The following is a 16,714-nucleotide window of genomic DNA, read 5'->3' on the forward strand; positions in this document are numbered from 1 at the left end:
CAAACTTTTTCATGTTCAATAACAGACGTAGAAGACCAGAAGAAACAATTCTAATACACAATAACTGACCTCCACTTTTAGGTTTCATGCACACTGTATTCTACTGACGCTTTTTTCTCCTACAGAGCCGCAAAAATGTGGTAAAAAGCTGTGTTTTTGCATGCACATTCCTGCTTCAGGCATTAATACATTCTTTTGCCCAGAACTCTGGGCATTTGAATGCATTAACGCACCTTAAAGCGCTTAGCGTTAATGTGCGTTTAGGTGTGTTTAGACGTTTTTTCTCCTGAATGAATAAACACACCTCCCAACTTTTTGAGATGGGAATGAGGGACACCTATCAGCAAAAGTATACAGGCATAGGACACACCCATTACCACGCCCCCTTAAAGGTAAATTGTACAAAAATACAAGATTGGTTAAACCCACAAGTGCTTTTTTTATCACTACTAATTCTTTATATTGTTTTTTGTTATTTACAAATGCAGCGATTTAGAAATCAGATGAAAGGTTTAGCTATGTAAAACACTTTAAGATAGATAAAAAGTGCATTTTATATACAACTACATAGATCAGACCAAAATCAGGGGCAAATGAGGAGGAATCAGGGACAGAGGGACATTGCTCCAAATCAGGGACAGTTGGGAGGTATACATATTTCCTCTAAACTCCTATGTATGCATGGACACATAGGCTAACATGGAGGGTCATTTAGAGGCAAAAAAAGCCTCAAACGCCTATAAAAGCAGCATGTTTTAGCTAAAGAGTGCCTGAGGCCTAGGTGTATTTTCACTTTTGCATTTAAATTTAAAGAAACCCCTACTATATGTATTCAATATGTTCCCATTCATACAGCATACCTAAAAAATATTTAAAAATACCTTTCTAGTTTATTGGGAGCAGGTTTACACATAGGACTCTATAGGCAGCTTCTACTGTTTAGAGTTGCTTGCAATAAGCAATTAAGGGACAGACTGGGGATCCGTTTTTGCAATAATATACAATGAGCCAGAATGTTCACCTGCTATACACGGCAACCACTTGGTTTCCAGCTTTCATTTTAAAGCTTAACTGAACAAGCTGAAGTTGGAAGCTGATTGGTTACTATGCACAACTGCTCCAGATTTTGTCATCCCCAGGTTTAGCAAATTGAATGTACCACCCTAACCTTGATATTTTTAACCCTGTTCCAGGACAGACTGTTGGAGATTTCCTAAAACTGGTGCAGCTCTGCATAGTAACCAATTAGCTTCCGGGTTTTACTCTCAAAGCTTAAAGAGGAACTGCAGTCTGCTCACATAATTTGTAATAAAAACATCTTTGCCATTCTGAAGCTTCCCTCCAACCACTTTGCATATTATTTTATATATACTGTGATTCTGTACTTGCCAAATATGCTTCAGAAATCTTCCTCCACTGAGTCTGGCTGCAATCATTTTAACTGAGGGGAGCTGAAGCTGCTGCCTGTTCACTTCCTGGATTTACACAGACACACAGAGGCACACCTCCAGCTCTGCAGCTCTCATTGGCCCTCTTATGACTCATCCCCCCTGCCTTCCTGGCAAACTCTCAGGAGAGTGAGAGAGAGCTGTGCATGATGTCATATGCCTAGGCTTATTACCAGACAAGAAAGATGAAGTGGGCTGTATAAGTTATTTACTGGCAGAAAAAAAAAAAGTTTTACTATCCAAAGTTAAAACAACAAGGGCAGAAGATTTAATAGATGGAAAGATGAAAAAATGACTGAAGTTCCACTTTAATTGAACAAGCTGAAGTTATAAGCTGATTGGTTACTATGCACAGCTGCACCAGATTCTGTGTGCATCAGTTTTAGTAAATCTCCCCCACAGTGTGCACATTTAGTTGAAAACTGATAATGAGATCTGCCAACACAGTCAGTATGGTACCCATGACTTCCCAGCCCCCTTCTTAAAGTGGGACGACACTTCATCTGAGCACTACAAACCAAAAATGCTATTTAATACATTTTGTAATATTCAAAGCAACTCTCCCATCCATCCATGTCTCTATGCTTTATTTTGTTGAAAAATAACCCCTAGCATTTCCAGCTGTGGTCATCTAAAGTATGGGCAGATGATTCCTGCAGCATTTGCTTCCTGAAATCCACTTGACCTTAGCCCAGGCATGCAAGCAGGAGAGGGTGTGCTTAGCTGAGAAAACCCCTCCTTCCATACTGAAGACTCCTGGAATGTATGACATCATTTGCCTAGGCCTGAACGCAAATAACTGAAGAAATGTAAAAAAATAAAATAAAACAAGTAAATATGATATACTTTCCTATCCATAGTGAATGTTCATTAAGAAACTAAAGTTCTGCTTTAACCCCTTTATGACTGCCTGCCTCACAGGGCCAGGACAAGGGGTGGGCAGAACGAGCAGTTGCCCTGGGCACAGCATGTATTGTAGGGATGGGGGCGCCGCAAATTCATTCTACTATAATGCAGACGGGAGTAGTGACAGTGGCATCACTACCTCTGTCAGCCCATCACTGAAAGCGTCAAGGAAAGGAGGAGAGAGACTGGAGGAGGTGCGGCTGTGCTCTCCCACCCCCTTCTACTCAAGAGATCGCACATAAATGGGGGGGGGGGGTGCAATTTTGTAATTTGGAATCTTTGCCCTGGGCACTGGATGATCTTGTCTTGGCACCGCTGACACATATAGTAAAAGGGTGGGCTCTCATGCCCGCATGCTGCACATATGTGTCACTGGGTGGCCATTGTTTATGTGCTGATAGCATGCCTACTGCATGCTCTTGGCAAAAAGACCGAGCTGGTACAGACAGTAGTCACATGATCGTCGATTCTTCCCACCCCCTGGGAGTATCGAACTTTCAAACTAAAAGGATGCCAGGGTGGATTGGAAGGGGTTAACATTACATAGAAGATGAACGCTAGGTAGTTTTTTTAAGCAAGCAAAAATGTAAGCAGCATGAATTTTATTTTCAGTTATGGAATATAAAGTTGTGCAGTATTATCCCAATTTGGAAATGCACTTAAAGTTCCCACTTCGTGCTGCCAGTACAACTCCTGGAATTTCTTCCACTACAGTGACTCTCTATGGAGACTCATGACTCATGATTTCATTGATCGTTTACTGTAATCACCTCTGTTATCTCATTGTCACACAATGAACTGCTGGAGCCAGTGGCTGGCCCAGGGTTGCCAGTAAATTTACTGACAGTTTGTACAAATCTGTGATTTCTTTACAACTGCCAGTAAATATCAGGGGCTAATAATTTCCTGCTTGGTTGACTTTTTAAGTGTAAATCAAGAAAATGACTTTGTTATAGGTATTGTCAGTGTTTTCATATCATGTTTCTACTATTCAAATATTCACTGTGTTAGTTTTCAATAGGAGTTCTGTCATTTCTCAGGTTGACAGTAAAAAATGTGCTCTGCCTGTAAATTTTCCGTTTTGTCAGTAAAAAAATGCTGTGGGGGAGGTTGGCAACCCTGGGCTGGCCATTCCTGACCAAAGTCATTGAGCCAGAACCTGGAGCAGCTGTGCACAGCAACCAATCAGCTTCTAGCTTTCATTTTCAAAGCTTTAACTGAACGAGCTAGAGTTAGAAGCTGATTGGTTATTGTGTGCAGCTGCTCTAGTAAATTTGTGTTTCAGCACAGGTGAAGAGGTGAAGCCCTGACCATGGATAAATACTACATATATGGAATCATTATCCGCAGCTGAAATGGAACATTCATATTCCAGGGGCAGATCGACCAAAAATGAATTTAAAATGAAACATCGAAATAAGTCATTTAAAACATCAGCATGCTATAGCAAACACAGGATCTGGTGTCATTATCAATCCATGACATATGGGATCTATATTTTCCCTCATCACAATGGAAGAACAATGATTTCCTTGAGATGTGATGATGAATGGATGGAGAGGTCCCATGTACACACATAGAACCCATCCATGACATGAGATGTGATGATGAATGGATGGAGAGGTCCCATGTACACACATAGAGCCCATCCATGACATGAGATGTGATGATGATGATGAATGGATGGAGAGGACCCATGTACACACATAAGATGTGATGATGATGATGATGATGATGATGATGATGATGAATGGATGGAGAGGACCCATGTACACACACATAGAGCCCATCCATGACATGAGATATGATGATGATGAATGGATGGAGAGGTCCCATGTACACACATAGAACACATCCATGACATGAGATGTGATGATGATGATGATGATGATGATGATGATGATGATGATGAATGGATGGAGAGGACCCATGTACACACATAGAACCCATCCATGACATGAGATGTGATGATGAATGGATGGAGAGGACCCATGTACACACATAAGATGTGATGATGATGATGAATGGATGGAGAGGACCCATGTACACACACATAGAGCCCATCCATGACATGAGATATGATGATGATGAATGGATGGAGAGGTCCCATGTACACACATAGAACCCATCCATGACATGAGATATGATGATGAATGGATGGAGAGGTCCCATGTACACACATAGAACACATCCATGACATGAGATATGATGATGAATGGATGGAGAGGTCCCATGTACACACATAGAACACATCCATGACATGAGATGTTATGATGATGATGATGATGATGATGATGATGATGATGATGATGATGATGAATGGATGGAGAGGACCCATGTACACACACATAGAGCCCATCCATGACATGAGATATGATGATGATGAATGGATGGAGAGGTCCCATGTACACACATAGAACACATCCATGACATGAGATGTTATGATGATGATGATGATGATGATGATGATGATGATGATGATGATGATGATGATGAATGGATGGAGAGGACCCATGTACACACATAGAACCCATCCATGACATGAGATGTGATGATGAATGGATGGAGAGGACCCATGTACACACATAAGATGTGATGATGATGATGATGATGAATGGATGGAGAGGTCCCATGTACACACATAGAACCCATCCATGACATGAGATGTGATGATGATGATGATGATGATGATGATGATGATGATGATGATGATGATGATGATGAATGGATGGAGAGGACCCATGTACACACATAGAACCCATCCATGACATGAGATGTGATGATGATGATGATGATGATGATGATGAATGGATGGAGAGGACCCATGTACACACATAGAACCCATCCATGACATGAGATGTGATGATGATGATGATGATGATGATGATGAATGGATGGAGAGGTCCCATGTACACACATAGAACCCATCCATGACATGAGATGTGATGATGATGATGATGATGATGAATGGATGGAGAGGTCCCATGTACACACATAGAACCCATCCATGACATGAGATGTGATGATGATGATGATGATGATGAATGGATGGAGAGGACCCATGTACACACATAGAACACATCCATGACATGAGATGTGATGATGATGATGATGATGATGATGATGAATGGATGGAGAGGTCCCATGTACACACATAGAACCCATCCATGACATGAGATGTGATTAGAGGAGTATGCTGCCACCCTGCTCTGTCTCCTGCCTCGCCCTCTTCTACTTACCGACATGGGTGATGACAGTGGCCAGCCTGTGGGTGAGCTCGTGGTGTGACATCTCTTCTTCCTTCAGCCAATACAGCATTTCCCAGTCCCAGCTGTTCCCCGATCCCGGGCGGGCAGACTGCAATGTGCCGGGATACAAAGCCAGGCGGTGCCACTCCCAGTTCTTCAGGCTGACATCCACCTGTCACTAGGCAACGCACGCCGGCCAGCACCAGTCAGCCCCGACAGCCCCGAGCCCTCTGCCTGTACGATGGCCGCTCCGAGGGGCTCCTGCTTGTCTCTTGATGCTGCTGGTGCTGATGCGGCATTCCCTATTCAGTCCATGGTGTGCCCTGTGCAGCCTCAACACCTGCCTCCAGGGGCTACTAGCACAGAGATGTGGTGATGTCAGGGAAAACCCGGAATGATGGAGCCTGAGGACTGGAGTCTATCAAATCCAGGATCATAGGGAGGTCTGATTCCAGATCTGATCGTGTGTAGCTGTCATCACAACATCTCTATGTGCTCTCCATTCAAGGTGACCTTACTGCATGCTGTGACAAAGGCTCTCCTTCCCATGTGTCTGCCTATAGAGAATGTCTTGTCACCTCCGGACATCCTGACCATGTTTTACAGCAGCCTGGGATCTGCTGGGCTATAGACATGTATCAGGATCACATCTGCCCACTATAGAATTAGGGCTCATTCACATGAGCAGAAAAAAAGGCGTATTTTTTTTTGCAGTGAAAGAAAGATCCTGGGTAAAATAAAGCATACGCATTCACGTAAAGAAAGATCCTGGGTAAAATAAAGCATACGCATTCACACATAGAGCCCATCCATGACATGGGATGTGATGATGATGATGAATGGATGGAGAGGTCCCATGTACATACGCATTCACGTGCGTACGTGAGTAAAATCTCCAGATCTATCCTGGACTCTGATCTGTCCTCTCTGCCCCACATCCAATCTCTGTCCAAATCCCCCCCCCCCCCCCCCAACCTCCGCAACATCTCCAAAATACGCCCCTCTCTAACCAAGGACACCACAAAGCTTCTAATTCACTCTCTGGTCTTCTCTCCCCTTAAAGGCGGAGTTTCACCCAAAAGTGGAACCTCCACTTATCTGCTCCCCCACCAGTGCCACATTTGGCACCTTTCAGGGGGGAGGGTGGAACGGGTACCTGTTTTTGAAAGAAATCCTTCCCCACCCCTCCTCCTTCCTCCACCGCCGGGCCAGTAAGTTGCATATAATGTGTATAAAATTTGAACATTTTCAACAATTGAACATTTGCAAAAAAACACCACTGTACCATTGATTCAAAAAAGAAGCAATAAGATGGAAATGGGATGGTAAAGAAAGAAGAACATGAAAAGAAAGCTATGGTAATTGTTTTTATTTATTATGGTCAGCAAGCTACCATATTTTTATTACTAAATGGGTCTTGATGACTGCGTCCCCCCCTTACTATCCCCCCCCCCGTGTTCTTTTTAACCCCCCTCCCTACCGCGTACCGTGCGGCAGGAGATTCATTTTACTGTTCCCGGACGGCCGGACTGAAAGGAAGTAAGCACTCATTGTGTGCACTTCCTGTCAGTCCAGCCGGGAACAGGAAACTGAATTTCCTGTATCGAGCGGACTGCAGGAGGAAGGAAGAGGAGCTCAGGCACGCTACAGGCTGCGGCTTATAGGAAGCGGCGGCCGGCGGCACGACTGGGGCCCCAGGCCAGCTCTGGGGGCCCCAAGCAATTGCTTGTTTTGCCTGTCCTGTCGCGACAGGCCTGAGAAAGCACAGCACGATTCTAGCATGCGCAGTAGTGAACGGCTGTGAAGCCGAAAGGCTTCACTGCCAGTTTCCCTTATGAAGAAGGTGGCGGCAGCACTCGACAGCCGATCCAAAAATTGGCTGGGGTTAGGGTTGCCACCCAAACACTTTAACGGCGCATGGCAATTTTTATAGTATAAACTATACATATATTTTGCTATTAAATAACATTTCTATTCATATGAAGTTAATAACAAGAGTTCCCCTTTATATCAGAATCGACAGAGTTCCCCTTTTAAATATGAACTCGCAGAGTTCCCTTTCACTGTAAGAGGGGACTCTGCAGACTCTGATATAAGGGAGAACTCTGGTGGTTCTAACATAAGGGATGCTCTGGGAACCCTGAATTAAGGGGGAACACTGAGAACTCTGGTGTACCAGGAGGACTCGGATGTAACAGGGAACACTGTGGACTCTGGTGTAAAGGGGAACTCTGATGTAAGAGGTGCTCTGAGAACCCTGATTTACCTTATGCCGCGTACACACACGGTCAGACTTTCCGACGTAAAATGTGCGATCAGAGCTTGTTGTCGGAAATTCCGACTGCGTGTAGGCTCCACCGGACAGTTTCCATCAGAATTTCTGTCACACAAAATTTGAGATCTGGTTCTCAAATTTCCCGACAACAAAATCCGATCGTGTGTACACAATTCCGACGTACAAAGTGCCACGCATGCTCGGAATCAAGCAGAAGAGCCGCACTGGCTATTGAACTTCATTTTTCTCGGCTCCTCATACGTGTTGTACGTCACCGCGTTCTTGACGTTCGGAAATTCCGACAATTTTGTGTGACCATGTGTATGCAAGACAAGTTTGAGCCAACATCCGTGGGAAAAAATCCATGGATTTTGTTGTCGGAATGTCCGATCAATGTCCGACCGTGTGTACAGGGCATTAGTGTACTTACTCAGAGGCAGGAGAGAGAAGGGTGTAGACTACAGTCACAGACAGGGATGGATGGTGAGCTCATTCACCCCTTGGCAGTCAGCACCTCTCATCCAGATGTATCTGAGGCTGCTGGACTTCAAATTTCCGGCCCCAACTTTCCTTTTCTGAGGCACAGCACCGGGGATTTGAGTGTGGGCAGACAAAGAGTGGTAGGGATGAGGGGAAGATGTGCAGATCAAGCCCTCTTTCCTCTCCCGTCAGTGTGTGTTTTGGGGGGTTGTTAGTGCTGGCTTTGAGCTGTGTGAAAGAGTGTAACAGACACTCTTAGCTTAGACAACTGCAGCCAGCAACCCTGCTGGGAAGCCACAGTCCCGTCTCAATAATGTGTCCAGGTCTCAGACAGTCTGAAACCCGGACACATGATTCTAGGTGAATCCTGGACAGGTGGTAACCCTAGCTGGGGTGCCGAAACCGCAGGCTCCCTGGACAGGTAAGTGTCCTAATATTAAAAGTCAGCAGCTGCAGTATTTGTAGCTACTGATTATTCATTTTTTTTCCCCAGGCGGAACATTGCTTTAACAACTGCAACTCTCTACTCATTGGATTGCCTTTACATATGCTATCCCCCCTTCAGTCCATCAGGAATGCTGTTGCCAAGCTCATCCACTGTACCAACTGTTTCGTGTTTGATACACCTCTCTGCCAATCCCTCCACTGGCTTCCACTCACCCATCAAATTAAATTAAAAATACTAACTACTTACAAAGCCATCCACAACTCTTTTCAATTCTGTTTTTATTGAGAAATTTAAATTTATATTAAAAAAAAAGAAAAAGAAGAAAAGACAAACATTAATCTCATCCAATGGGTGCCAATAAAGAATATACCACATTATAATAATATATAAAACATAAAACAAACATATACCAACATACTGCAGGGGTCTCTGAAAAAAGAAAAATAAATAAACAAACAAGGGAAAGACGACCCATGGTGATGTTCCAAACCCGTGATGGCGGACCCTGGAACCCTAGACGTCCCGGCCACACTCCCCTATCATCCCCGCACTCAGGGGAGGCATGGTCCCAAAACATCCATGGCACCAAGGTCCGCCACCACCGCCCAAGACCATACATCCTTAAAACCTAATAAGAATATCCCTGCCTTATTTCCTTCATCCATATATAATTTCCTACGCCCTTTCTTCAACTCCCACAGTAATGTTAGCTATATCACACAAGACACACACACACACACAACATAAAAAAAAAAAAAAAGAAGAAAAAAAAAAAAGACCATAATATTCAAAATAAATACACTACCTGAAATAGCTACTCAAACCACTCAACCGACTCTGCAATGGTTTCATATCCTACCTCCAGACCACATACAGATTCCGTAGTTCAGGAGATTCCCTTAGCACTTTCCAAGGAAGCCAAATTTGACGACATTGTTCATACGTGTCCAACTCCTGTGACAGAAGAGTCTCCATCCTTTCAATACGGTCCATCTCTGAAATCCACTCAATCAACGATGGAGCATATGCCGACCGCCAGTGGCCTTGCAGCTGTCAAAAAGTGTCTTAAAAGGCCTTTTTTAATGCTTTTATACGAGCCAGGTAGGATGGATAATAAAGTAATTTGAGGTGTGTTGGGAATAGTCACTCCAGTTGCACGAGTATGAAGCTGGAGTATTATATCCCAAAAATTATGTACAGAAGGACATTCCCACCAAATATGTAATAACGAACCTTTGGCAGAATGACAACACCAACACAGGTCTGAGACATTTGGATATATCCGGTGAAGCAGCAACGGACATCTATACCACCGAGAAAGAAGCTTAAAATTCGTCTCGTGAGCCTTGATTGCTAACGACATACTATGTGTAAAGATAAACCCTTTTTCCCATTCCTCTGGTTTAATTTCGACATTCAAGTCCATATTCCACTTATTTGTGAACTCCGGGAGACATGTATGGAGTCTAAGAATAAGAACCCTATACACTGCAGACAGAATATGTTCTGGTACAGTTTGTTGTAACAGAGGAGACTCAAAGGTATCTGGCTCTCTATTAAACACATCTATAGAAGGAAAGGAAGAAAGAAAAGACGTTAATTGCCAATATTCTAGCCAGTGTTTAATTGATTGTTGCTGAGTAGGGATCAAATCTGAAAGCAATGGGAGATCTCCCTGATAAATAGTTTGGGATATACAACGATTTGACTCCCTACTCCATACCAAACAATGCCTCCGTGCCATTGCCGGAAGGAACCCTGGGTTACCGAACAAGGGTGTCATTAATCCCACATTAGGCGAAAGTCCTAATTGGGTTTGTAATTTATCCCAGGTACGCAATAAATGTGCTGTAAGAAAGGACAAAGAAGAAGGTGGGCCCCGGGCAGAGATATCTAGCCAGGGAAGCGCCTGGAGATCCAAGGGAGCAATTGACTGTTCTATGTGTACCCATTGTTTAAGATGGGCGTGATGGAACCAGTTTACTAGTCTAGTTAACGCTGCTGCAACGTGGTAGTAGTATAGGTCGGGTGCTCCTGCGCCTCCCTTTGCTTTAGGGAAAGATAAAATTCTCCTTTGCCACCTAGGTCTATTACATCCCCAGATAAACCTTGTAAAGGTAGATTGTAGAGTGGTAAAAAAGGAACAGGGGACCACTATAGGTATGGTTTGGAAAAGGTAGAGAAAGCGTGGTATTATATCCATTTTTAAGATATTAATCCTCCCAAACCATGAGTAATGGGCTCGATCGTACTTCTTAATGTCCTGTATTGTACGCTGCATAAGAGGGTAACAATTTTCTATACATAGCTTAGTGAGATCTTGTGGAATTTTTATGCCCGAGTATTGAAGTGTCGAAGTCCAGATCTTAAATGGGAAATTATTCCTGAGAGCCTGAACTTGATGTGGTGACAAAGAAACATTAAGAATTTCTGATTTGGACAGATTTACTTTAAAATTGCTCAGAGCTCCAAAACGCTGCAATTCATACAGAATAGATGGCATGTGGGTTGGTGATGTAGAGTAGCAGATCGTCAGCAAATACTGCCAGCTTCACCTCCTGCCCGTCCATCCACAACTCTGTCCCCAGATACATCACTGGCCTTGTCTGAAAATATCAACTAAATCGTTCTCTTCATTCCTCCCAAGACCTCCTGCTCTCTAGCTCCCTCATCACCTCCTCCCATGCTCACCTCCAGGACTTTTCCAGAGCCTCTCCAATCCTGTGGAACTCCTTACCCCAATCGGTCAGATTGTTGCCTACTCTGTTTGCTTTTAGACGATACTTGAAAACCCTCCTCTTCAAAGAAGCCTATCCTACCCACACCTGACAACTGTACTTTGATTTTCTCCATCAGATCATCCCCCACAGTTATTACCTTTTGTATCACTTGACCCTCCCTTCTAGATTGTAAGCTCTAACGAGCAGGGCCCTCTGATCCCTCCTGTATTGATTTGTATTGTAAACCAGTGGCGGCTCGTGCATTAAGGGAGCACGAGCGCCGCCCCCTCTCTCCTGCCACTCCCTTTATCACCAATAGATAGATTCATGCATTGCATGAATCTATCCATGGCCGCCGCTGCCACCCCCCTATTCAGACTGACACGCCGCACTAATGATTGTCGCAATGCGCACCCCTGGGGGTTGTTATTCTGACCATGTCATATGATGTCTGGCCAGGATATCGCAACCACTTTGCCGACGTCATTTTGCTATATGCATGGGCGGCAAGTGGTTAAACGATGCTCAATTGGTGCTTAGGAGCCCAAACTGTGCTAAGAAAATATCCACTACACCATTACACCACCACCAGCCTGAACCGTTGATACAAGGCAGGATGGATCCATGCTTTCATATTGTCTACACCAAATTCTGATCCTACCATCTGAATGTCGCATCTGAAATCGAGACTCATCAGACCAGGCAACGTTTTTCCAATCTTCTATTGTCCAATTTTGGTGAGCCTATGTGAATTGTAGCCTCAGTTTCCTGTTCTTAGCTGACAGGAGTGGCACTCGGTGTGGTCTTCTGCTGCTGTAGCCCATCTGTTTCAAGGTTTAATGTGTTGTGCATTCAGAGATGGAATTCTGCATACCTTGATTGTAATGAGTGGTTATTTGAGTTACTGTTACCTTTCTATAATCTCAAACCAGTATTCCCATTCTCATCTGACCCCTGTCATCAACAAGGCATTTTCATCCCCACAACTGCCACTCACTGGATATTTTCTCTTTTTCGGACCATTCTCTGTAAACTCTAGAGATGGTTGTGTGTGAAAATCCCAGTAGATGAGCAGTTTTTGAAATACTCAGACCAGCCCGTCTGGCACCAACAGCCATGCCACGTTCAAAGTCACTTAAATCCCCTTTCTTCCCCATTCTGATGCTCAGTTTGAACTTCAGCAAGTCATCTTCACCACGTCTAGATGCCTAAATGCATTGAGTTGCTGCCATGTGATTGGCTGATTTGTGTTACCAAGAGATTGAACAGGTGTAGCTAATAAAGTGGCCGGTGAGTTTAGATGCGTACAAAACTATCTGCTGCACACATCTAAAGGCAGCATTTTTCTGCCCATGTGACTGAGCCCTGGGTTAGTTCACACAGGCATAGGCATTTTTTTGCATAATAGAAAGATCCTGTATAAGATACGCACCTAAAGTACTCACGCTCAGAGTAGGCAAATGCACTGCATTTGGGGTGTCATTAACTTAACATTGACACTCACTGCAGATTGTATCTGCAGTGCGTTTTGAATGTGGTGCAGGAAATGCGCATAGAATGTGGGTGTCCTGTACTGCGTTCCGGTGTGAATAGGTCCTTAATAGCATTTAGTTCCGCTTTAATGCTTTTCTATGAAATGTTGCAATAACCGCTATGCTTAGCTACAAATCGCTGAAGGAGAGCGATTTATTTAAGAGAAAACAGCACAACTCTGTTGCAAGTCAACAGGGATTCTAGCAATTCAATTTCTAGCTAAAAATCAATGTTATTCACTGAATCAGCCTAACGCCCCAAGATCATGATCCTTATTTTCAAAAAGTGACAGTCACCTGGCTACAATATATTGTAGAGCTGTATGTTTTTTTTTTGTTAAAGCTTTGTGAATTGAGCTGGGTATCAGCATGATGCTGCTGCTTTGTCTCCGGCACGTAAAGGGTGTGCAGGATGGAGAGCAGCTGCTGCTTGTGGTTACAGAGCCACCAGACCCTGCACCCCTGGGGCCTGTCCATTCTGTGACTTACTAATAATCGAGCTTGCCTACACAAGGCCAAGCCCCAGATGGTAAACAAATCAAACCGGAGGGAAGAAAAAAAGAATAAATATTATCAACTGCAGCACTCGATTACTCCCCCATCACCTATACCAGGGATATGCAATTAGTGGACCTCCAGCTGTTGCAAAACTACAAGTCCCATCATGCTCTGCCTCTGGGTGCCATGCTTGTGGCTGTCAGAGTCTTGCTAAACCTCATGAGACTTGTAGTTCTGCAACAGCTGGAGGTCCGCTAATCGCATATCCCTGACCTATACTTTAATAAACTAAATGTTAATGGTACAAAATATTTTAAATGAAGTCATTATTTATTTTAACATATAAAACATAATTGTTTTACCTCTGTAAAAAGTGCGTGGGCTATTAAAGGGTAACCATAGCTAAAATGTTTTTTGGTTTTGGATAGAGTATGGATTAATTGAGTAAGGCCCCTTTCACACGGACGGACCGTCTATCCGCTTTTCTTCCATCTGTCAACGGACAACCTATGGGCAAACGGATAACCATCCGTTAACCTCTGCTTCCATTTTCATCTGTTTTTTTTTAACGTACAAGGTTATGTCCAGATCCGTCAAAACGGATATTAACTGACAATGTCCGTCAACGTCCAATCAGTTAAGATCCGTTTTGAAGAAATAATTCAAAGTTCATACTTTGACAAATAAAAAAACAAAATAAAAAAAACTTTATTTTAAAAGGGTTATGCAGAATAATAAAACTAAAACTGTTTTGAACATATCATGTGCTTTTGTGTCTTTTTATGCTATAAAAGCACAATGAAATAACCAAATTAATGAATTAATAAATTAATAATTTAATTAATTAATAATTAATAAATTTAAATTTACATTGCATTATTTATATATATTGGTACTCCCATGGAACTTTTCCTGATGGAGATAGAAAGTATGGCAATGTAGGATGGGAGGAGCAATGCTTTCTGGGTAATTTCCTTAAAGGCACAGAAACTGCTGTAAACGGATGAAAACAGATACAAATACGGATGAAAAAAACGGATGTAAACGTGTACATTAATGGATGAAAACAGATATTAATGGAAGACAGATGAAAACGGAGATTAACGGAACAGAAGATGGATGGAGACAGATGAAGCAACGGATAAAAATTCCCCTGATGAAGTCACGTGACCCGTGACGCCACGCGTAGGGACGGGACAGACACCTTCCACTGACAGAAGTGTACGAGCTTGCCTATCATTGGATAGATGCGCTCTCTGTCTTACACTGTGTGAGTACTATTGTTTGTTAATAAAGTGTACCTGTTTTTAAAAAAATTACTACACTATATGGCATCCCCTTCCTTTCTTGACCGCCCTGCTCCTTGAGGATCTTAGGCACATAGAAATCTTGTCCAGGAATCAGGACCAACCCCCAGAGAAGCTGATATGAGCGGTGTTTCACTTATGCTGTAACCTCAATGTAATGAGGTAAGGGGCCACTACCTACTAGTGTAGGATTGCTGCATGGAGAGGACCCAGTAACCCTTTCTGGTCTATACACTTCACAACTCCCACCCATTCAAGTGATTGGTCTATGAAGAAAGTTTGCTGTTTACACCGATTCACTGATTGGCACTTTAAGGACTGATGAGCTTTTGAAGACTTTTATTTATTTGTTGCACAAGTCACTTTCTCTGGATTGTATTCATGTCTGTATGTGTTTTACCGTCTGAGCACTGATTTGTTTGCACTGGACACTTTAGATCAAGTACACTCCGTGATCTCCCTGGACGTACAGTGTAACATTGTATTTTTCCTAATACTATATATGCCGCATATTGGGCTATTTATTTTGTGTAATCCACACACCCTTATATGCACGTTTTGACTGACACTGCATGTTTTATATTGTTTATGATGATGATATTGCATTTTACTTATATGCACAAGTTCGGATATATTGATTGATCACTCTTTGAGATTAGTTTTATCCAATTGTAACTTATACCTCATACCATTTTATACTATTTCATTCACTGGCAATACACCTTATGCCCATGTCTTTGGGTTAGCTGGACATACATTCACACTTTGAGCACTTTAGCATGTCGTTTATTTTTTATTTTATTTATTTTTTTAGATTAGCGCAGCACCATCCTCATTTGCTAATGGATAAGAATTGATACGTTTTTTACTTGGCTAAACTGATGGTGCCTGTGTGAAAGGGGCCTAAACCTTGTACACACGGTACAATTGTTGGCAGGGGATTGTCTGTTGACAGACTGTTGTCCTAAAATCTTACCATCAGTACGCTCCTTTTGACAATTGTCCAACTTTCGGCCAACAAATGTTGGATGACAGGCTAGTAAATTTTCGGCGGACAACGGTTTGACGTCAGATTTTCGTATAGTCAGTACACAAATCCGTCACACAAAAGTCGAAGGTACAAACAAGCATGCTTGGAATCAATGCTCACCAAACACAAAATTAGTAGAAGGGGCCCAAAGGGTGGCGCTCAAGAGCTGAAATTCCTCATAGTATGTCACTTCGTTCGTGTTTGTTGGCCGACAATTGTGTACCGTGATGCCTCGTACACACAATCCGACTTTCCGCCAACAAAACTGTTGAATTTTGTCCGAAGGGCGTTGGCTCAAACTTGTCTTGCATACACACGGTCACACAAATGTTGGCCAACAATTACGAATGTTGTGACGTATTAGGCATACTACGTGTTTTTTCAGCTTTTTAGCGCCACCCTTTGGGCTCCTTCTTTTAATTTCGTGCTAGCAGAAGTTTGGTGAGTGTTGATTCACGCTTTTCTTTTCGCGTTTTTCATTTAGCACTTTTCCGTTCGTGCTTTTCATTTCGCTTTTCAGTTTGTTTCTGAACGGCCGTAAAATTAACAAGGGACTCCAACATAGTTGTATCTTTCATCTTAAAAACTACGGGATAATTGTATTGTGGTAACTTTCCCAAACAAAAAAAAAAAAACATAATAATATTATTCTTGATATGACTAGAAAAAAAAAGCCTTTGAAAATTTGTTTGCAATAACTCCATCAGTATCACCAGCAAAGAAGCTTCATTATTATCCCATTAAAGAAGAAGAAAATGTGCGCTGCATTTGGAGATTTCATAATTTGCCACGTCACGAATGTTAATTCTCCATTACGAATGC

The 16,714-nt window shown here is 42.8% G+C and overlaps 1 protein-coding gene across 2 annotated transcripts in view; it reads right to left on the reverse strand.

Annotated features, from left to right (window-relative positions):
• Positions 1-6,232, reverse strand: part of MCF2L2 (MCF.2 cell line derived transforming sequence-like 2) — a 527,578-nt gene extending 521,346 nt beyond the window's left edge. For both annotated transcript variants that reach the window (XM_073626295.1, XM_073626294.1), the window contains exon 1: positions 5,594-6,232. In XM_073626295.1, the coding sequence (XP_073482396.1) occupies positions 5,594-5,672 (79 nt within the window). In that variant the 5' untranslated portion in view covers positions 5,673-6,232. The remainder of the gene's footprint in view (positions 1-5,593) is intronic.
• Positions 6,233-16,714: the final 10,482 nt, after the last annotated feature.

The sequence above is a fragment of the Aquarana catesbeiana genome, linkage group LG04 (assembly GCF_042186555.1).
Source record: "Aquarana catesbeiana isolate 2022-GZ linkage group LG04, ASM4218655v1, whole genome shotgun sequence".
In the NCBI taxonomy this organism is placed as follows: Eukaryota; Metazoa; Chordata; class Amphibia; order Anura; family Ranidae; genus Aquarana; species Aquarana catesbeiana.